The 23,724-nt window shown below is 30.1% G+C and overlaps 1 protein-coding gene across 4 annotated transcripts in view; it reads right to left on the bottom strand.

Moving 5' to 3' along the window:
* Positions 1-19,647: 19,647 nt before the first annotated feature.
* The window catches only part of LOC132744365 (guanylate cyclase 32E-like), a 104,425-nt gene continuing 100,348 nt past the window's right edge, over positions 19,648-23,724 (bottom strand). For 2 of the 4 annotated variants that reach the window (XM_060733052.1, XM_060733054.1), the window contains exons 17-21: positions 23,214-23,337; positions 21,924-22,167; positions 21,304-21,402; positions 20,883-20,974; positions 19,648-20,488 (exon numbers count right to left, since the gene is read on the bottom strand). In XM_060733052.1, the coding sequence (XP_060589035.1) occupies positions 19,916-20,488; positions 20,883-20,974; positions 21,304-21,402; positions 21,924-22,167; positions 23,214-23,337 (1,132 nt within the window). In that variant the 3' untranslated portion in view covers positions 19,648-19,915. The remainder of the gene's footprint in view (positions 20,489-20,882; positions 20,975-21,303; positions 21,403-21,923; positions 22,168-23,213; positions 23,338-23,724) is intronic. The other 2 variants (XM_060733053.1, XM_060733051.1) reach the window with 2 other exon arrangements.

The raw sequence follows: 23,724 nt of genomic DNA, 5'->3' as shown, positions 1-23,724 counted from the left end.
TGCAGTAAGAATAATTTAAAATGTATTTCTGTTTTGGTGTATATGTTTTACATCTTCAATAAAAAAGAGCATTATCAAAAATACATAGCTTGCGGTAGGTCTGTAGGAAACAACATGTACTTTGTTATAGAATTAATTTAAAATTGTCTGGCTGTAATACTTCTTCAATCAATATTCTTTGAAGTAATTATAGCTAAACAAGTACAAGTTCTATATAATGAACTGTTACAGCAAAACACTTCTTCCTTTCAAATTGAAATAACATAACAACAAAGCTTTATGAATTACAAAGACGTCAATAAAGCTCCCGTCGAATTCAAGCGAAATTGATAACCTTTGCCTTACACATACGGAAATATAATTTTTAGGACCTTTTAACAAATGAGCTCAGGCAAAATGCAAGCAAATAATTCAAGGCATAAAGTAAAAAAGTCAGGATCTTATTTAATGTATTATTTCTCAACGATTGTTTATTTGGTTGGTTGGTTGGTTTACCGACACAAAAACCCAGTATAGGTAATATTGTGCCGAAATAATACAAATGATTGTGCCTAACCTCAGGTGTCACAAACTTCAGAGCAACACCTAGGGTCAAAACCACCTCACATGCTGGAGCTTTTATCAAAATTGTTAACGAACAAATGTGACCATTAGATTTAAATTCGAGAATAGGTTTTTCTTTTTTTTAAGTATTTTTTGCTTGTTTTCACACAAACTGGCTGTCAGGAATAGGAAGCAATTGTAGACTTCATAGGAAATTGATGACATTAAAACTTTTTGAACTACTGATTATTTGTTATGCAGGTAAGAGGTAAACGCTGAGAGCTCTTTTTGTCTCCAAAAATTGTCTATGATATTTTACCTATTACAGTCTATGTTACCTTCCTTATACCAAATATATCAATCAATATTGTTTTTAAAAGTCGACATTCTAATCAGTTTTGTGCCCATTTAAGCAAAGCTAAGCATAATTCTTACACTGTTAACATTGAGGCGATGTAGGGGAGTTTAAGGTATGTTGTACTTTCCATTATCTCCAATGAACGCAATGTATAAACCGAGTCTGTACCTTTTAGCTTTTTACTTGTTTTTATTGCTCTGAAGGGATCTTCATTTGCGGGTGTTTTAGAATGATTAATTTGTATCTTTTTTTCTCTGGAAGATCAGTATAGAATAAACACAAAGGTACCAAATTAACTTTATTATTATTATAAACTGATATATCTATTTTGTCAAGATTTGAATGGCATTTATGCTCTTCATGAAGCACCTTGTTATGATGAGAAGCAACGACCTGACATTGTGAGCACAGCAATGATAAGTCTTCAAGTCGGAAAATATTTGTTGATCGGATTGTTTTTGTCTTAAAACAAAGTATAATATGTCTGTTTTGTTTAAATCTCCAAAAAACAGTCTTGCCTAGATTTATATATCTATATTGCCTCATATGTCAAAGACGTCTTTAAAGTCTATGTTAAAGTAATTGTGTTGAATATTTTATTTTTGTCCATATTGTCCCTTAAAGTAACTAACAAAATTGCCTTAAAGTTGTAAACCCCTTACATCAACGCAAACTTTTTAACATGAGAAAGTTTATTTTTTTAGAATATAGTTCATTAAAAAGGCTATATTTTTTAATCTAATCTCACTTTTTGGTCGAAATTTATGTCACTGATAACTGATTTATGAATATCTATATCTTTATTGCATGCTATTTTCAGCTGATATTGATAGTACATTGTAGAATGGATTACCACGAGAACTTATTAGAGCCTAAATTCGTAGCAAGAAGCTGGTTTATCATCCTAATAAGACTGCTTTTAAAGTTCTTAAACATTACTTTTCCCATAATTGTCACTTTGAAAAATGTAGCAGGATGGCACCTCTTTTTAGTACGTCGATAGAAAATTATAACAATTGAGAATCTTTTAAGGTATATAATAGTCGAAATTTACTGTCACGACATTATGCAAACTTACTTGACAAATATATGGGTAGTGATATGTGTTTATGTTCCAACTGTAATAAATGAAGTGAAATCCTTACAAATGCGAATATCGTAAGAAATGCAGATTAAATGACAATGGTTATATGATTTTTAAGCCCGATTGTTTAGTTATACGAAGGCATATTTAATGATAAGTATATAAAACATTTTATTCCATAATTTTTATCAACTTTCATTTCACAAAAGAACCTTATACATCTTTTGATATGGTAGTAGAATAATGGACTGTCAAGTATGTGATATATATTTTTATTTGAAACAAAATAATACAAATATATTTAATAAAGAAAACAAGAAACCTAAGTTACAGTGGCAAATCTAAAACACTATAAATAACTATAAACAATAATTTCGAAGAAAACGATAATTTACAAGGAAACCAAAATACAAGCATATTATAAAATGCGTTACGTAATGACTGAAAAATATTGAGAGACATTATAAAGTCCCGATAATGGTACAAGTTACGAGAGGTTTGTACCATCTTGTTTTTGGTGTTTTGTACTTCAACGTAAATCAATGTTTTTCTTCTTTAAAATATGTAGCAAGATCTTCATTAGGACGAGCATTTATCTGTTACCTTGACAAAACCTTAATATAAAAAAGCATTACGGTCTTTTACAGATACTAATGTGCAAATATAACAGTTGTAGTAGCCATTCAGTGTAAATTAGGTTTTTCTCTGAAACTGCCATACCGTAAAAGACAGGTTAAAGAAATTAAAAAAGACAATGTTTTTTGAACAACAGATCAGATATATTTTATAAGCAATATTTTTACGCTTGAATTTGCAACCGATTTACAAAGATGATACATAAATTGGCAATTGCAAAAATTACAAATTGCAATTTTATCAAAAGAATTTAATTGTTTTACTCCGAATTCAGCTGCGGAAGATACATTTGGTCAAAAGATTTTTTTTTTTCATTTTTCTTTTAATTCTTTTATTTAAAACTTTTTTTTATTAAAGTTGATTTATCTAAACAAACAAGTACGACTTTGCTTTGTTATGAGGCATCTGTAGTTGTTAAGATTGCAATTGTGCGTTTTTTTATGTAAGTATCATATACTGATATTGTCTTTAAAAAGAAATTTAAGTTTTGCTATTATATGAAATGCAATAAAATTTAAAAAAAAATATTTTATATACAACATTCAATTGGCGAACGAACAACTTATTCTTTTGTTCGCTCCAACACAATAAAAATTGCTGTATCAACAAATCTATCCTGTATTTTATAACATTTACCCTCAAAGTTCATGACCCTTTTATATTGTATCACACTCTACCGTTAAAGTAAATTGTTTCCCTTTAAAAGGCGTTTGACATGTGCTGTCCCCTTACATTTGGAAAAGTTTATGTTGTATTATTTACTACTTTATGATAAAAGCATATTTTTTGTTTGGACATTGTTTATGCACCGATATGTTCAAAATTTTAATAGACAATGGATGTTTACTATTATATTAAAAACCATTCAATGATTTATCACGTAAATATATCCAAGATTATGACATATTACTCTTCCAAGGAAGTATGTCATATCCACATAACATAAGCTATTTAGACATCACGAAATTAATGACTTTTTTCAACTGAGGTCGAAACATTGACGATAATGAACATATTTCGTAAGTCGAAATCGTATTTTGTCATATTTTGTCATTATCAACTACTACTGTTCTCAATATCTCTAAAACTTCCTTTCAATCGGATGCTTGTTATCAATTGTACAAGTCACATTCTGGTGTAAGGTATCAATAACATAAGATACGTGTTTTTGTATAAGATAAATCTTGGCAGTTTCTTCATATCAAACCGGATAAATATACGTTCATTTTGCACTATAAAATACCTTTTCATAATAACTATTCCAGTCATTTTTGATCATTGCAAATATTTGTTTTTGAATTTTTTTTATATGAAATACGGTTAAAATTTTGTGTCATAATGTTTTACTCTAAAGGGCATTTTTTGCAGTGGAAATGATTGAGATGTAAGTAAACATTGCCAAAACAATGATATAGCAATGCATAAATACGCTCGTACATAACAGAAGTAGTTAAACTAAAATATGCTAGATTCAACAAGCAGTGTGTTTTGAAGTACATGACTGCATGTACAGTGATATTGGCATAGAAGTAAAATATTTGCGATGTTTTCCCCGACTTTTAAATGACATTATAATGTTTGGATAACGGTAGTTTAATTTGACGCTTAAATTTGTGTGTTAATCATGTTTGCAAATGAAAACCTCTAAAATGTATTCAATTTACCAATTTGTAGTTAAAAACTTAAAATCTAGACAGTTTTCAATTTGTCATGTTCCAATTTAATATACATGTATATATTTTACTTTTATCAAAGGGTTTTCTTTGAAAACACATAATATAGGAATAAATGTTTTAAAGTCTGTCCCACCAACTTTGAATATTCCATTTTTATTAAATATTGTTACAGTAGTAAAATAATTTAAATTAATGTCATGTTAACCCTGACGTCAATATCTCTAGGCATGTTTTTCATTTTTTTTTTTCATAAAGTCAGTAATATGATCAAAATGTTAAAATCATTTTTTCCCGTTGACTTACGTTGTAACCTGACGTGACGTCCATTTCAAAATGGCGGCGCCCATGCAGACGTCATTGAGGGTTCGTCTCACAATTAGCGTGAAATGTACTTGGTAATTATAAAAAATTGATTAATCTTATTTTCTTACTGATCAATAGCTAAATGTTCTCATTAAAATGGAAAATGAAAACAAAATGGTGTCCAAAAGGTAATTTTACTAGCAAACCAGCATTTGAAATAATCAAAATCATTTTAAGTGAAATATCAATAACCGCTTTATAAATTCTAACACACAAAGATTTATAAAATTACAATCATATACTGTCGTATTTTATTTTTAAAGCAGCACGCCTCCACATTCATGCTTAATTTTATGAAAATTTGATTTAAAAATGTATTTAATTGTATATTATTGTAAAGTTACCAAAAGTATGCAATTTACACATTATTAATGGCACTTACAACCTATGTAAATTACTATTAAGCGGTCAAAATATGTAAAAAATTGCCTTTACTGCGTTAGTAAAGTAGTAGAAAAATAGTTATAAATACTGAAAAATTCGTTCATTAATCGCACATAACATGTAAATATTTCCTAGAATTTTGAATCTTTATACCTTTCGTAAAATCTTAGAACATTTTTCTCAGGTTTGATTTTATCAAAATATATTTGCTCATTTAAAGGCGTGCAACTTTAAAAGAAAAAGTGCAATGAAGTGATTTAATTAGATAGCTTTTCAATCAAGCGCGTATCTTAAATACCGCAACGCGTCGTAGAAGAACGGGAACACTAGCCAGAAGACAAACAAGAGCGATCAGTGATCACATGTGTCGCCTCATGATGGCCAGTTTCATGTTTGGAAAAGTTTTGTGACAGACGGACAGACAGACGGGCAGTGCACAACTAGACTTGGTACTGATCATTCCTGTAAAAAAATTGGATAAAATTGCACCAGTAGTTCATGAGGAGTAGTCCGGATAAGCTTTTGTGTATCTGGCAACACACAGAAAAAACACCTTTTTATCAAAGGGCCATAACTCGGCTAAAAATCATTCAACCGGAAAACCCGTGCAATATGCGCAAAGATTTTAGCTACAAAACGATCCTGTAGAGTTTCATTGAAATTGCATTAGTGGAATAAGAGAAATAGTCCGGACAAACTTTAAAAATAAAAATTATTAAAGGGCCATAACTCTGACAAAATCATTGAACCAAAAAATGCTGACAATATGCACAATTAGACTTGTTACTGATCATTTCTGTAAAGTTTTGATGAAATGGCACCAGTAGTTTATGAGGAGTAGTCCGGACAAGCTTTTGTGTATCTGGCAACACAGAGAAAAAACACCTTTTTATCAAAGGGCCATAACTCGGCCATAAATCATTCAACCAAAAAAAACCGTGCAATATGCGCAAGAACCTGAGCTACAGATCAATCTTGTAAAGTTTCATTGAAATTGCATTAGTGGTATAAATGAAGTAGTCCGGACAAACTTAAAAAATAAAAATTATTAAAGGGCCATAACTCTGACAAAAATCATTGAACCACAATAAATGGGACAGACTAAAGTGATGGTTATACGTTTTGTTCTGTTCTGTTCGTATTTAACCATGTTTACTTTAAGTGAAATCTTACGTAAAACATTATCGTTAATTGATTTCTAGCAGTTCTTCGTCAAAGAACGTGAATAAAACATTGGAAATATAATACGCCAAAACGAAGCAATTTCCTTTTCTTAGTACTACATTATCGTTTTCCAGAATTTGGTTTTGATTTACAGCTGTGGAAAAGTTTTGAAGGTACCATTGTAAAATGATATTGCTTTACAAAGAAAATGTTTGTGTTACTTTAATGAAATCATTTATTTCCCAAGCAACTCTAAACATATTTTGCAAAATAATGTTTAACAAAAAATATAAAACAACAACAACAACACGAAATATGTGCCTAAAACATGGACCGAAACATTAAGTCAATGGTCCAAAATTGATTTTATGAAGTAATTTTCATCACCATCAGATATATTTAAGATAGAAACTTTATATTACTGTCAGTTACGTTTTCGCGTTTGGCAGTGATTACATAACGTAACTGACATTAAACATGGTGTATAATTTAAGCTATTAAAGTACAAATTTGTCATTCGTTTACTAAGTTATATTTGCTTTAAATGATATACCATTGAATGACGTAAGGGACGAATAATTAAATCTGTATGCGCAGTGTTTGAATTAAAACGTTATTTGAAATGTTGATTTAGTAGTCACATCATCCAGTTTAACGATACTTTGATCAATATTGCAAACCACTTTGACACAAAGGTTGATTGCAATTATTGTCTTTGCTAGAAAGTCATACTGTTTCCAAGACCCATTATTGCAATAATAGTTGTTTTAAAAGTTACTATTTTCGATTTAATCACCTTATACAATAAAAAATAGTTAACTAGAAATAAGTGTGAAGAACTTTAGTGTAACGTTAATCTCGGGTTTTTAATGACAATTCCTCTCATATTCTGTTTTTCTTTTATAATATAGATATAACAAGCGATTATTTCACTTACATTTCACGACAACTCTGCAATGCTTTTATTTGTGTAACTGTGATTTTTTTTTGAAATTCAGTTTTCATAAAGCCTGTTTCGTAAGTTATTTATATTTGCTTGGTTAAGATTTCTTAAGCTTTATGTCTGGCTTTTGCCACTAGTTAACATATTATTAAAATACTGATATAAACACAACGTACCACGAAAGTGACAATGTTTTAACAGTTTTATCTGAAAGCATTCTTTTGCTAAAAAAACTGTTTTTTTTTTTAATTTAAATATTGTTAATTTTATCTGGTTCCTTTGTGGTCGGAATAATTGATACTTATGCTTTGTTGTGTTGAAGAGTGCTTAAGCCGGTGTCGAGAGGTTGGGCGGATGCGAAAGACATTACCATTGTGTACCATGAACAGACTTCTTCATACAGAAACTGCAACTTTCACCTTATTACTTTGTTTTTATTGCTCTGTTTCTAGAGTTCCCATAATCAAAGTTCAATATCAATGCTATCAGTGATATCTTACTATCAGACGGCCTGTTGTATAACTAAACAACTCAGCCATAACAAAATCATATTGCTTGCCTGTACAAAAATGTATCTTTAAGAAACAGCAAAAATAAGCACGGGATTTTGTAAAACCAAGCCAAACCTAACGTAAAATATAATCTTAGTATCCTCACATTATCAGGTTTATTCATTGTACTTGCTCTCTCCTGGAAAAGGTGGATCTGTTGCTTGATCCTTAAAGATAAATAATGAACCGCTTCAACATAATTAAACGGTATTGAGGAATCACATTTACTTATGAATCTTTTAATTATAACTAAACAACTGTTTCCAGTACTCATAACTTTATCTACCGTTATGCTGTTTGGTTAGTGTTGTATATTCCAAAAACTGAATATTTCAGAACATCTGTACAAGATAAAAATAGAATTGAACGAAAAGACAATGACTGAAGAACAACTAAGGGACAAACATTCTAAACAAATATAATAATTATTGTTCTATTTTTTACTTGTTTATTTGATGATCAATTTGCAAATGGGTGTGTCACAAGTCACAAAGGGTAGATCATTGACGTCAAAATCAAGTACTTGTTCTATTTAAAACCAATAATTGTATACCATATTTCACACCAGCTTCTGTTTAATTTCAAATATGAACTTGCGATGTATGTTAGGCCATACATTGTTGTTTTATATTACCTCTTGTCGGTTAGACTCGGGAAATATTTTATGGGCACTTTTATTTCTACCATTGGTGCCGACTTTAATGTAATTTATTAAAGTTATAATAAACATACTATTTGATCACACACCCACTATATTTTGTGTTATTCTTTCTTGTATTGTCTGCTTCCAGTGACATTTATGTTATTTATCGAGTTACCCTGCGAACATATGTCGTCTGTTTTTATCTTTTGGACTATAAATTACACGAGCAGATGATGAACGCATCTATATTGGCTTCACTTCTCTAAAAGAAGATTAATTACTATACCAAAATAAATATTTAAAAAAGATACTTTCTCAAACACAAGAAAATGGGTATCAATTTGTATATAAATAAGAAGATTATATGTTACTTTCCCTTTTGATAAAAAAGTTTGATTGATTTATGATTGTCTGAGGAAAATTGTTCTATTAATATTTATACAAGATTTGTACTAAAAAGCTGAAACTAGTTTTGCATAAGAGGCCTTTTTTATTTCCATATGAGAACACCTTTACTAAATAAAACGTTCATCGTTTTATATTTGTGCTTTTCTCATTATTATTGTTATTCAATATTGCTAAAGGTAAGAAGTTAGTCTTAATACCCTATTTGTTTATGTTTATGTTGGTGTACAACTTTCTTTGCTATTTATACATATTAAAAACATAGTTTTGTTTCTGGCGAGTGTATTCTAGTACAGGAGATTTAAATTAATGTGAAATGTTACTTAGGAAATAAATAAATGCGCTTTTTATTAATCTTTGGAAGAAAAAAAATTGTAGAGCTGACTAGAAAAAGAAACTTTTGATAAAAGCGACTTTGTTCTGTACTTATCTAAATGTTGTTATCGTTTCTTATAGTACTTCTTTTTTTCTTTTTATTGTTGAATACATAATTACATGCAATAACTTAAACAATTTCTGTTATTTTTTTTTCAATATAAATTAATGTACTTTAAATTCATAAGAATAGGCTAATTTTTAAGACAAATGCACAGGTAAAAAGAAGAAGTGGGGTGAATAATTATTTCTTCAAATTTGTTCTTGAAATTTTGCATATTGCATATTGTTTCGCTTCAATGTAAATCATATACCCTTGAGTTTAACGAAAAAGTCCGATTCAAGGGCAGATAACACGAAAATGAGAAAGGTGTCACCCTTTTTTTTCGTTTAAAATAACTCTGTTATCGGTGACCCCATTTTTTCCGTTTAAAATAATTCTGCTATCATATTCTAATAACATGCCACGTTTAAAGAAAATCTATTGAACAGTTTTAATTTTGCCTATATGTCTATATGGAAACTCCGAAACACGTCTTTAAGGTGATAAATACTGAATGACTGAAATACATTCAAAGATATTGAGCATAGTAAAGGTTAAAGATAGCACTTGCTTCACTAAACTTTATTCAAAATCATCTTGTCAGGTTGTAGCTGAAATGGTAAACCGGTGTTATGGTATAAAAAAGGATATTACTTTACTCAAAATATATATTAATATGTATGCACTGTTACACACACAATTATTAAGTATTTTTTCGTTGCAGATTAATAAAATTCTACCTTATTAATTAACCTTATTGCCATGTTACCGAATTTAAATGTTATAAAAACATGTAAACGCATTATCAGTTCTTGTTGAAATAAAATTTGTTGGGTCAAATTAAATATGTAATAATAAATGAGTGCTTACGTAACCACTGATAATTAGACAGCTATTTGAAATATTATCGTGATATTTCAAAAAAGGACTATCTAAATACTAAGTGTGTCATATTATGCAACTTTCCGAAAAAGCCATAAAAAATAAAATAATTATCCGATTAGATTTATCCTTGGCCTATTTCAAAAGCTCGGTTCAGAATGATTTATATCCGTCTGAGATTGCATCAGTATATATATGAGCCGCGTCACGACAAAACCAACACAATGGGTTTGCGACAAGCATGGATCAAGACCAGCCTGCGCATCCGCGAAGTCTTATCAGGATTCATGTTGTTCGCTATCAGCTTCTCTACTTGTGATAGAGTTTTTAAGCAAACGTCATGGATCCTGACCAGACTGTGCTAATGCGCAGACTGGTCTGGATCCATGCTGGTCGCAAACTCATTATGTTGGTTTTGTCGTGACGCGGCTCATATTATTGTGTATTAAGCAAAAGCTTTCTCATGCGATTTCACATTAAGTTATTATTTTGAAAACAAACACATAAACAACATTATAACAATAGTGCCAATTTTCCAGTACACAATCAAATCATTTTACGAAGAGACAGACAAAGTAACAAACTATTTACGAGTAAAAAAAATTGTTTCAAAGTAGAAAGTAATCATATATATTTGTGACAGTATGACCATTCGTTAGCTTATAAATCAAGCGCAAATAGCTTTTTCTATACTTCTGTAGGAAATCCGGGATGATTCAATGTAAATAACTAAATAAATAACTAAATGTTGAAAAAAACATTTTTAAGATACAGTAAGACTCTGCTTTGGGATCGCTTGTGGTTCTGACATAAAAAGGTCTTAAAAGTGTGGTGGTCTTAACGGTCGAATGGTCTCAAAAATATAGTTGGCGTCAATACCTGTAGGCATCATGTTAAATTATGATAAAGTAATTTGTAGTTTTTAACACACCACCCTGACACATGTATTTCAATGCAAATTATTTGGTGTCTCACATAGATTTGATTTTTTGTAAGATTAAATGTGGTAAAACAATATATCTATTTAGAGCATTCAACAACATAATTTATATATTATGTTTCCAGTTCATAATTACAAGTCATAAGCCATTTCTTCTAAGAAAAGAATAACATATTCTAAATTTGCAGCAATTGTTAAGAAACACTTTGTGGTGACGGTATCTTTTAATCAATAGACACTTTTCTCTTAACTTACCATTATTACGTTAACTGTCCGCACACAAGTTGTTGAATTTATTGACAATAAATTGTTCGCATTACTATTTTAGTTTTTCCTTTTCTAAAATGCTGATCTGTATTCATCAAAGGTAAATGCACATGACATACAAAAACAACAAATGCTAGAATAACAATGACATTATTGTTTCTTGTAGCTAAGAAAATACCCATTTTGTAAATAATTAAATTGTGTAATATAGCATATTGATATTGACGATTTTTCAAAGTAGGACAACTTCAATTTAAGGTGTCCCTTTTACTCGTTTTACGTTTGACTTTATAAATTTTGCAATCATTTACAAATAACCTTTAAAGTTAACGAACTATCCTCATTCCTGTACATTTTATTTTAGAACTATCCTTTATATTTCATTTTATAGTTGCAAAATTATCCCTTACATATATTTTTAGAGCTATCCCTAAATTTTATTTTAGAATAGTAAGGAGTATCCTTTACATTTAATTTTCGAATGGCTAGAACTGTCCTTTACAATTTATTGTACAATGGCCAATGAGATTCACATATTTCAGTTTGTTATTTTAAAATGACCAATGAAAATTCTTCTTATATTCAGTCCGTCCCTGTTAATTTTTTAGAAACACAAACTGATAACAGACTTCGTCAGAAAAATAAAGAGTGAGAAAATATGCAAAAACGAAAAACAACAACAACAAGAAATCTAATAATGCATTGTTATGCTGTACACTGGTGTTATTATCCTTGGAAAATATGTGTCAATTTTCTTTAAATTTGTATGTTATAAAGCTATTTATCTCATGTATTTCACGAATAAAAATGGAAAGAAAATGCTGATTAAATTTACAGCATATCAAACAATATTATCTGAACAGAAACTCATTTTATACCAGAGGTTGATTTAAGTATGTATAACCAATGTCTGAGCAATTCGAATCATTACAGAAAAGTTCACAATTTTGCAAAAATTAAAGAAAAATGTATTTTCTATAAGTGATCATTATAGACGCCAAAAGTACGTTTTCATTTGCAGCGATAAACAATTTGCCTATATTTGCCTTTTTTAAACAAAATTAAATGCAGGAAGTGATTATCACATTTTCAGCATATACTGAACATTCCAATGAGACTCGTTTCATTTGGTCAGTCATGGCTAAGTACAAAAAATAAAATTATCTTCCTTTTGATACCAAAGGCAATGGAGGATTAATTTTCCATAACGTTCTTAAAAAATTTTTCTTCAATGAAATTTTAATGTTGACAAGTATTGTTAATTGATTTTAGACAAGTTTGAGTAGAACATTGGAAACATCATATTCCAAAAAGAAGCAATTTTTTTATCTACTAATAGTGAAATTTCTTACAACGAGTTAGTGGCTTTGATATACCGCAAGTAAATTAGTTTACAAGAATAATTGTAAAATGATATTCCTTTTCAATTAACATGTTCGTGTTACAATTGATGAAATCATTTCTCACTGATCATTTAACAGTTTTCGGAAAGGCTGATTTACATGATAAACGTATATAACAGATCGTCAGAAAAGTAGTGTTCACTACACACCAGAGGAGTATGTAAACAAAATAAGCAAAAACAGACAGGGAACAATTCGAAATCGTTTTATCACTTATTGTAAAAAAGCTCTGAAGTTATTTTCATATTCACCAGTTATGTTCCCGATAATCGCTAATTAATGTAATGTAAATTGATTGTTTTTGACAATGACCAAACATGGCGCCTAATTTGATTAGTAGAAATGTTCGCGCCTTTTAACTGACAACTGTTTTAAAAAATTAAAATCTTAACAAATTGAACAACTTATAAGATCTTTAATTTTCGTGGTATTTTAAATAAAAGGTCAATTGAGATGGTTTCATTTCTTTCGTTTTGTTGTGTCTGTTGCGTTGTTGTTGTGCTGTTGTTGTTATTGTTGTTGTTTTTGTTGTTGATGTTATGTTTGTTTTGATCGTGTTTTTTGTCTTGTCACGTTACTATACACATATTCAAGTTTGTTCGTGAATAATAAATTGATATTGCTACCCACTTTAACTGACACATTGTATATTGCATTTATTGTCTTTATTAGCGCTTCGTGTTGTTTGAACAGCTTTACATTCGAGTTCGCGACCCCTTTTGATTGCAATAATAAATGGATAAGTTATATTGTTCCGATTTAGAACATTTATGCCTCTTTTGGAAATATGAATGATTTAAATACGATGTCGTTGTATGAACACAGATATTTCTAAATTTAGACGTTCATTTTACCACATATTAATTCTCTACAAGGCCGGTGCTATAGGGTGTTTACGATGGCTTAAATTTGCCAGTACCGTTTATTAACAGATGCAGTGAAATCGATCATGCAACAATTTCAATTTTAAACATTTGGGAGTTCTTTAAGGTTTCCATTTTCGCTCATTTCATGAATAATTCTGTAGGAATAATAACTTTTATCATTTAATTATTTACATTTGTTATTCAAATAAGAATAAATTTCCTTGCATTTCAGTCTGAAAAAATAAATTGAAATACTTTTGGAAAACATAACTTTCGAACTCACTACATTCATAGCACTTAAACAACTTTCAAAAAACTTTCAACTTTCCAACATTTCATATATGCGAGAAAAAAATATTACACCAGAAACGGCAGTTACATGTATCAATAAACGACTGAAAATATCATAAATTCAAACCATATTCAAAGTAATCAATATTAACTAACTGTCGTTGCGCATGAGAAAAACTATGTTGGTTATATTCTGGCAAAAACGGGAAATACCAGGTATTACAACATCGAAACAACACGTTTAATTAAAATGTATCTTGGAGAGTTGGTGCAATTTTGTAAAAATATATTTTCTTGAGATATATCATAGTTTATTTTCTTAATATATTCGAATCGTTACGTTAATCAGTTGATTTATTTTACCAGGTTTCTACTGCAATAGGTAAATCTGTTTCATATTCTAGAATAAATCTGATAACGTTTGAAGATAAATGATAAGCTTTCAAAACGATGCTGCTTAAAGATGATTAAATAGAATTCAGGAATCATCTCTACGTGTGCATGTTTTATTCATAATTAAACGTTCAACGATCGCTAACCTCACTGAATGATGTTTTATATACGAGTTAACTTGAAAATTAAGAGTGCTTGAAATAGAAGAAATAAACAATCTAAGACTGCATTAAACAAATGAACGATGTGAACAATGATTGGAGACGCCGTAATCTACTATCTCCTGCTAATGTCAGAACATACGCCACTGTTTTTTTTGTTTTTTTTTTATATCTCCTATATCCATTTTGGTGGAAAGTAATTTGTTGACCCTTGTTTTTACCTAACAAGAGCCGACTTACATACTAATAGCGAATGTAATAACAAACTAACTACTGGATACTACACCCACATTGTTCTTTCTTTAATGTCTGCTTGAAATGACACTAAAGTCGAATTTATCAAGCTACCCTGTCGACATATGTCGTCTGCTACTTTTTCCCGGGCAATGTATTGCACGAGCAGGCGATAAACGCATATGTATTGGCTCAATGTCTCCAAACAAAATTAATTGACGGTACCAAAACAAAATTATATTAAAATACAGACTCCTTCAAAAAAACAGAAAATGGTTATTAATTTGGATATAAATCAGATAACCAAAGCAAATTTCTTTTCGTATGATTTATATATGTCTGGTGTGAAGTGTTTTATAAATGTTAATCTTATTTTGTTGGCTGAAACTAGTGTGTTAAAAATACAATATTGAAAAGAGCATAACCGGCATATTTTGTTGCAAAAACACGATAACAAATGCTCTTCATGTAATACAGTTTAATCAATGAATTGATTGATACACGTTGTTTATATGATTGATAATATAACGGAAACCGTATGGTTAGTATAACCTCTCTGTATGTATTGTATTATAAAAGAAATAAGATTAGTTTCTTGAACAATAAATCAAATAATGAAATGAAATATTTTTTACAGCAGGGGTCACAAATACCTAGATAGACAGTTATTCGAGCCCATTAAGTCGCCTCTTAAAATATTCTTTGAAGCTGATAAGTATTTTAACTTCAGGGAAAATGTTCAATCAAAAGCCTTATTTAATTATTAATACAGGAAACAACAGTTTTATATTATATATACCAAAAAAACCTTTCGCGAATGATAAAACTTACTGTTGGTGTGTTTATAAATATTTTTAAATCGGGTTTACCACAAGTATGATTTTAGTTTATCCACAGTGGATTTCATATTAACGGATGGAAAATGTTAACGTTGCAACGGTGTCCTCAGTACGACGGTTCATTGACACGGATAATGTCTGGTCACACACCTAGCATCTTAACAATATATTAAATTACATTTTTTCCGTTTTGTGTAATAATGAACTCGTGAACTAACATAATCTAAAATTAATGAACACACGAAAGTAATATCATCATTTATTTTGCTCTGTAGTTATGTCATTGAAATAGTAATTAAAAAGACAAGGAAAAAGCTAAGCAACCAAACCCAAAGAAATAAATACCGCACTTACGAACAAGGAAAATATCAATATGCTTAAATCTATTTCGTTAGTAGGATAGCCTTGTCGCAAAGTATCGGTACGAATAAACTTATCCGATTAAACATTGATAATGATTGATATTTAAGAGTAATTTATCAGTTCGATTCATTAACAAAGAGTTTTAAATAACTGATCATTGTACTTTTCATGCAAACTTGTTTGTAAAGTTTAAAGAAACAGCAATAAGGATAATCACACATGCCTTTTTATCGAGAACCCCATTTTGTATTATATCACTCTTGCTCAAACGGATTTTAAAGCGACTGTACGGTAAGTTCGAAAGTATGAGACCAAAAAATATTTCATTCATAAACCATCTGTCATTAAATGCGCATTTGAGTGATAAACTTGTGTTACGTGTAGTCGTTCTCTTACAACTCTGAGAAAAAGAAGAAATAAGACACTTTTGTTATAAAAATAACCATTTTTTATTAATATCTCTTTAGATATTTGGTACAAATTTTTACTTTGATACTCACCGTTAGGTAATTATACTCATCATGAAAATTGGTACTCATAATTCACATTAACACTCCCCATTATTCATTGTACTCATCATGATAACTGGTACTTTTTTAACTTAGGTACTCCTCATTAGTAATTAATATACTTTTCATGACAATTGGAACTTATTATTCACTTTGATGCTCCCTATTACTCATTAAATTCGTCATGATAACTGGTATTCTTAATTCACTTTGGTACTCATCATTAGACATTATACCCATTCATCATTTTGTCTGGTACTCATAATTGTCTTTCATACTAATCATTAGCATAATAACTTGTACCCATTCTTAGTTTTTGATACTCACCATTAGGCATTTATAAAAATCATGAAACCTGGAACACTCACGATAAGGCATTTGTACTCATTATTTTAATTGGAATAACAAATCATTGATACTAATAACTATCATTTCTAATACGCGTTGTCTGTGAAATCTGTTATTGCCTATCGCTATGATATTCATAAAATTACTATTTATACCCAACGTAAAATATAGAAATTGAATCTTGGCATTATCATTTATTACTTCAATCGTCATTTTTATCCTTAAATACGTCTTTATCATAACAAGTAACTGATACTCATCATTTTCCATTTGCTACTCACCAGTACCATTAACTTAATCAATAATTATTAGTATATCGTTATTATTAGTAATAATTGGGGAAAAATCATCGTAAATCATTGACCACAGTCATTCAAATTGGTCATTATTTATCTATTCATTTTAAATTTTGTTATTATCAATAGAAGTTAACTGTGTAAACACCATTACTACTCTTGATTCAGGACAATTATCATGCCATATTCATTATTCCGGCTGTTTTGTTTATTGAATTGTCTCCAATGTCCGTCAAAAGTATTATTGCAACGACTTCAACGGAATGGAAAATTATATCCGGAGTTTAAATGTCACTAATGGTGTTTTGTATGAAAGGATAAATTATGTTGTGCTCTTGAACTTGTTATCCAGAACAAATGGAATGTAATCAATATATATGTGTTGGAATTTTCTGTCTTGTCTTCCAAATTTATTTATGATATCTAACGTGAAATTCTACTGGTTTGAAGTATTCCTTTATAAAAGTGATTTTACAATAAATAAGCTTATGCTTCAAACAGGACTATAAACATTTATTTTGACGAATCATATTTCGGTTTGGACATCACTTTATATCAAGATGTAAACATTGCCTTCTAAAATTAAGTATTGATCAGCAGTGTACTCAGATCAGTTTAGATTAATTTAAAAGTAAAAGAAAATAATTGTGGTATAAATTTCATAATCAATTGATTATGAATTGATCAAATGCTAAGTTATACCAATTGTTTTAGCTGCTTTGGTCATTTAACTGCGTATGGACCTTAACAGTGATACAACGATTGAAGAGGTAAAATGAACAATTGACAATGGCAACTGTTCTAACGATTTTATTGCAGTTAAATAACAAGACAATTAATAAAAGTAAAAACACTGTAAAAACACTGTTAGTTATGCATCTACCTGAGAGAATAAGCAGAACTGTTAAAGTTGTTAAAACTCCATGAAAAAAGATAATTCTATTAACAATTTAAATAATGTATCTCTTTCATAGAGACAAACAAATAGTGCGCAACGTCACAAAAATGAAACAAAACCACTTCATTGTTGTTTTCGTTCTTCGGGATAACTGATTTTAGCACTTTTTAAGGTGGTGATAGGGGCATGAGAGATTCAATGTCTTTCAAGTACAGACTCAGTTAAATAGCGTCTGTAAGTTTTACTATTTAACCTTTTTATATTTTTCATTGCCCAAGAGGGATCTTTTTCAGACTGAAATTTTTTGAATTTTTTTTGTACATTAAAGAGTGGGTATCAATCTATGTAAAGGCAGTCAGAAATCTGCAGAACGAACAATTGTATTTACTTTGATGCTATAAAATGATATTATTTAAAAAAAATATTTGAAGAATTAATACAAAATATGCTTCGTTGAACGCGAGCGTTGAACGTGTTAAAAGTTTGCTAAACACTAATACTATGTTTGGGAACTATAAAGTGTAACTCATTGTTAAAATGAGGTTAACTTACGGCCAAAAGAGTATGAAAACAATTTTGAAGTTTTTGAAAAGTATGAAGTATATTTCTACCAAAAAGCCACGATTAAGAAATGAAAATATACATCATGAATGCATTTGACTTCAAGCAGAAATATACAGACTAACATAAAAACAATTCATCATTAAACAATACCTAGACATTATGTTAAACATAATGTAAAAACAATATGCAAATAAAATGTAATCTAAATACATAAATATAAATACTTATTTAACAAAGTGAAAGTTCACAGGAATGTTTCTTTTCACAAAATGCTGATACTCATTGTAAATCAAATGAAGTCGTCTTTTTATTAAAACCCTTCTTACAAATTACATAGTAAATCTTAAACTGTGTTTATAATATAACACATTCATTCTTCCAGACTTTTCATATCAATTTAAACATACCTTCACTTTATTACCATAGAACACTATATATAACGTTTGTGTTTTGGTCCAGAATACAGTAAAAAGAAAAATACTACTTTTGATAGATACAGACATTACATTAATTCCGTTTCTATAAAAAGACTTATCTTTGTAATTATTTTGTAACATGTCTAACTATAGTATTCTTCCCAATGGCTTAACGTAAAAACTCAGACTAATGACTAGTAACTAAATAAGAAAGCAAAAACATTTCTCGGTTTTGTTTTAAAATAATCGTGGTATAAATGGTCAATACGTTGTTGTTGTTTTTAATTTCTTCAGTACAATAGGGAAATGAATTTGTTTTGACGTGTTCACCAATTAAAAGATAAAAGTAAGTCAAATATATTTTCTCAAGCCATGCACGAGCTATTGTGGAGAAAAAAAATCAACATTTAATTATATTTCTTTACCATTTTTTTGGCGACAGTCGTAATGTCTTCTTTCGTAACGGTAATTGGGGGTTACACGCATTAAAACATTAAATAATTGGCTATATTTAATCTGCAGCATCCAAAACAAAAATATATTGGACTGTCATTTGGTAAAATCAGAATAAGCTATTTAATGTAACAAAAATTGTTGTATTAATATCAAGGAAAGAAATATTGTGCAATGATTATAATTAATTTGAAATTATCAATCTTACCTTTTGCCTTCATGTGACAAAATATTTTACCCACGATCACCCGGCGTGCCTTTAATGTCTGATCATTGTTTTGCTGCAATAGCTATTCAATGAGTACTTATTTTGAATATTCCCCCTAAAAATAATGCATGGTCTTGTCCAGATTGGAAGATAAACAAGTCCATTTAAAAAATTTAGTGTGGTAACAGTTCAGATATTTCAGAATTTATTTTCAGACGATATGGTATCATATCAACTTTTAAACATATTTGGTCAAGCATATATTTGATATGTAAATCCCTCTGCTACTTTTATAAGAAATACATACCGGTCATTTGTTTTTTATACATTAGAACACACTTAACAATATTTATTCAAAATAAATTAGTTAGATCTAGTTGATCATATTTTCACATATAGGCGAGAGCAAGCTAATATTACACAGTGTCTTCCTCTACAATACTATATGTCGGACATGACACATTCCTTGACAGTTCAAGTTTAGTATTTTTCCTGAATCCTCCATTGTTTTTATCATCATGAATATAGTTTGTACCACCGTTGCATGACAATAATGGAAGATTAACGCTTTGCTGTCGATCTGCTGTCGATCTGTTTTTGTCTTGCTTTGGTCGTTTATGGATACATTGTTCGCTATATGCCTTATTGGTATGGTGAGAGGTTGATGCACCTTCATCAGAACTTCCATCAAAATATGCGTTAAATATATCATCAAAGTTTGTATCAGAATCACAGCTTTGCTTTTTCATGTTTTCATATTCATGTCTTACAATATCACAGTTTTGGAATGGCGCATTATCTAAGTCTTTTGTCGGAGAAGGAATTGACCCGTTTTGCCAGTATTTTTGGTGAATTGTTGGCTGACCAAAAATGTCTCTACTGTCGACGTTTGGAGAATTTGAGCGGGAAAACTTGGAGTGGGATATTCGTCGTTGCCTATGTGATTCGTTTTCTCCCTCCAAAAAGTAGGTCAGCATTTCCCCCTTACCCTTTTAAAAGAAAAAAATAAGATTCGTGATCGAGTAAATATATTTACTTTCCTAAATTGAACCCTTGTCGTACTTGATTCACGAACACTGCATAATCATTACACTGAATGGGAATACATAAATCAAACTGTCTTCAATTTCAATACTTTGTATGAAATCAGATTGTAGTCAACATACAAAAGATCATCATTCAATAAATGATCATCATCAACAAACGAATGTTATCAAATAAACAAATGTTATCATACAAACGAATGATGTAATCAAACAAACGAATGAAATTCAATAACAAATGTTATCAAGCAAACGAATGAAATTCAATAAACGAAAGATTGAACTTTGTTATTTTTAATTACTATTTAACAAATATGGTGGCTTCTGAAATACAGTTTACCTTTGCAGTTATATATCCTCGTTCAGTAAGTTGATAACCACCGAGTTCTCGAAGTATCTGAGTAATTGTAGAACTGCAGTGTATCTTCAATGCTGTAATACAAATAAAAATAAATATTTTTTGTGCCTTTTGCTTTATCCTCTGTACATTTATTTAGCTTGTGGTTTTGCGAAATTAAGTTTTTATCATTAATCAATATGTCTTTAACAAACATAGACGCTTACAAATAGGAAAAGCGGGTGAATAAATGAATACCATCTTATAAACAATGCTCATTCGATTCCACCATATTGTTTACATAAAACGATTTCTTACAGGAGATGCAATATTATATATAATGCTTACTCGTAATGAATTGTAATGCAAATGATTAAATTAGCATTTTATAATTAAGTACTATTTTGGGTAGTGTTTTACTTACGGACACCGGTAGATTCCATTCGTGACGCAGTGTTGACAGTGTCACCAAATATCGTATACCTCGGCATTTTCAATCCAACGACGCCAGCTACACATGGGCCTACGAAAATTATAAGGTTTTCAAGTGTAAATCAATCTAGGGCACATTTTCATAGCTATCTTCATCACAAGTTTGATACCATATACTATATATTTATCTTGGTATAATGATTTCTATTATACCTAACAATTGCAAATTGTGCTGTTGTTATACTAAGTGTGCTTCAATTGATAGATAAATTAATAAAACTTTTTCCGTAAAGAGAAAGATAGTCAATTTAGAAGTATATTTGCTCATGTGATACATATATGTTTCTCCTTTTTACATTACTATAAAGCATACGCATATTTATGCTTTAGTCAAGTTAAATCGGTTTCTGTAAGTTATACAAATCCGTTTGAATTGGAATTTAAAAGCTTATAGAAACACTCTCAAATCCGTTCCTGAAACAGACCAACCTAAACAATGAATGTAAAGTTTCTTGCCCGCGACTTGATGCAAATCCACACGGCAAGCAATTCGTAGAATACTAGTTTGAATGAAACGTGAAATATCTTTCAAAGAAAAGTTAAGATCGATACCTGAATGGATTCCTATACGGAGTTTTAGAGTATCTGATGGACGATGGCTGATTTTAAAGTTCATGATTTCTCGAAGCATGTGTAATGACATTGAAGCAATCTCACCGGCGTGAAGATTTCCATTACGTAATGGTAGTCCGCTTACGACAAAGTATGCGTCACCGATTGTTTCTATTTTGTACACGTCATAGTTTTCCACGATGGCGTCAAAACATGTGTAAAGTTCGTTCAGCATACATACAACCTTTGAATGATAAAGAATGATTCAATAGTTAAAATATTTGTTACTTATAGCCTCTACATTTGTTTCTAAAGGTAATACATAAAAAGTAATTTACAGTAAATAATGTTATTGATTTAAATATTATTTAGTTGTTAATTGCTAATGTAAAGTTTACTTTATCAAAATGACAATGTACAATTCAATACAAACATGGAAATTTTCCCATTAATTATACAACCAATTTATAAAGTAAAATTTAAATGTCTAAAGACATTATTACATCTACGATACGGTAACATATACAGTTCGATTACTCAAAGATACATACGAGTTTTGATATTGACTTGCCATTATTATAGACTCTGTTTGCATTTTTTGATATTGAAATTAATTGAACTAACTAATGAGAAATTCTAAGTCCATTTAACAAATTGAGTAGGCTAATGTTTACAATATGCAAAACGCAATTCAAAGCAGGAAAAGTTCGTGATATAAATTAATCAGTTAATCACGGTAAGGGTACTGGCAATATTATTATGGGTAATAGGGTAACGGGCAATAGCTAACGGGTTAAATGGTAATGGGCAAAAGGGTAACGGGCATAAAAGATGTGCACTAGGGTCGCGGACTAAAGGTAAACATGCAATAGGGTAATATGCAATAGAACAAAGTCATAGGGTAATGAGCAAGAAGGTTACTGACAACAACAGTATTGAGCAATAGGTAAACGGGAAATAAGGTAATGGGAAATAGGGTAATAAACAATAGGGAGAAAGATAAAACAGTAAACGGAAAATAGGCAACAGGGTTATGGGCAAAGGGTTACTGACAATCAGGTAACGGACAATAGGGTTATGGGCAACAAGGTAACATATGAGGTAATGGACAGTAGTGTACTGGGAAATAGGGTAACGTACAATAAGATAATGAACAGTATTAGGTTACGGACATAAGGTAAAGGACAATATGGTAATGGACAAAAGGGAAACGGAAATAGGTAACGGTCAAAATGGTTATTAGTTACATCTATAATACAAATGAAGAATGCTAAGCTTCATTAGCAGTACCTCCATTGGCGTGCTTTCAGCAGATAAGGCAGTGAAGCCTACAATATCAGAAAAATAGATAGACACACAGTCATACAATTCCGGAACAACTGGCTCCCCTCTCTTTAATCTGTCTGCAACATACCTGTTTAACATAAATAATACATATATTTAACGATTAATCTGCAGGCGGCATTGAATTTACAAATGAAACAATCCCAGACAACATATGTTCTGTTTGCCATTAGGTCAAAATACATTTCTGTATTTCCCCTAGGATGATGAAAGTGTTTGTCAGGATTGAAAGATGAACAAGTCAATTTACAAAATTAATATAAGAGTGGTAAGGGAAATTGAAAAATTATGACAACCTGCCTTTCAAATCTGCCTGAAAAGTTTTTTGAGGAAATACAAGTTGTTTTTAAGACATATTAGATATGATTACTGCAATAAAACTTAGAAAAAGTTTTGTTTGCACAAATTTAGAAAATGTCATTTATACAGGACAATCTCATCTACCTTCCGTAAAAAT

The sequence above is a fragment of the Ruditapes philippinarum genome, unplaced genomic scaffold (assembly GCF_026571515.1).
Source record: "Ruditapes philippinarum isolate M1 unplaced genomic scaffold, ASM2657151v2 ctg600_1_1_1_1, whole genome shotgun sequence".
NCBI lineage: Eukaryota > Metazoa > Mollusca > Bivalvia > Venerida > Veneridae > Ruditapes > Ruditapes philippinarum.
This window is presented reverse-complemented; position numbering and strand designations above follow the sequence as displayed.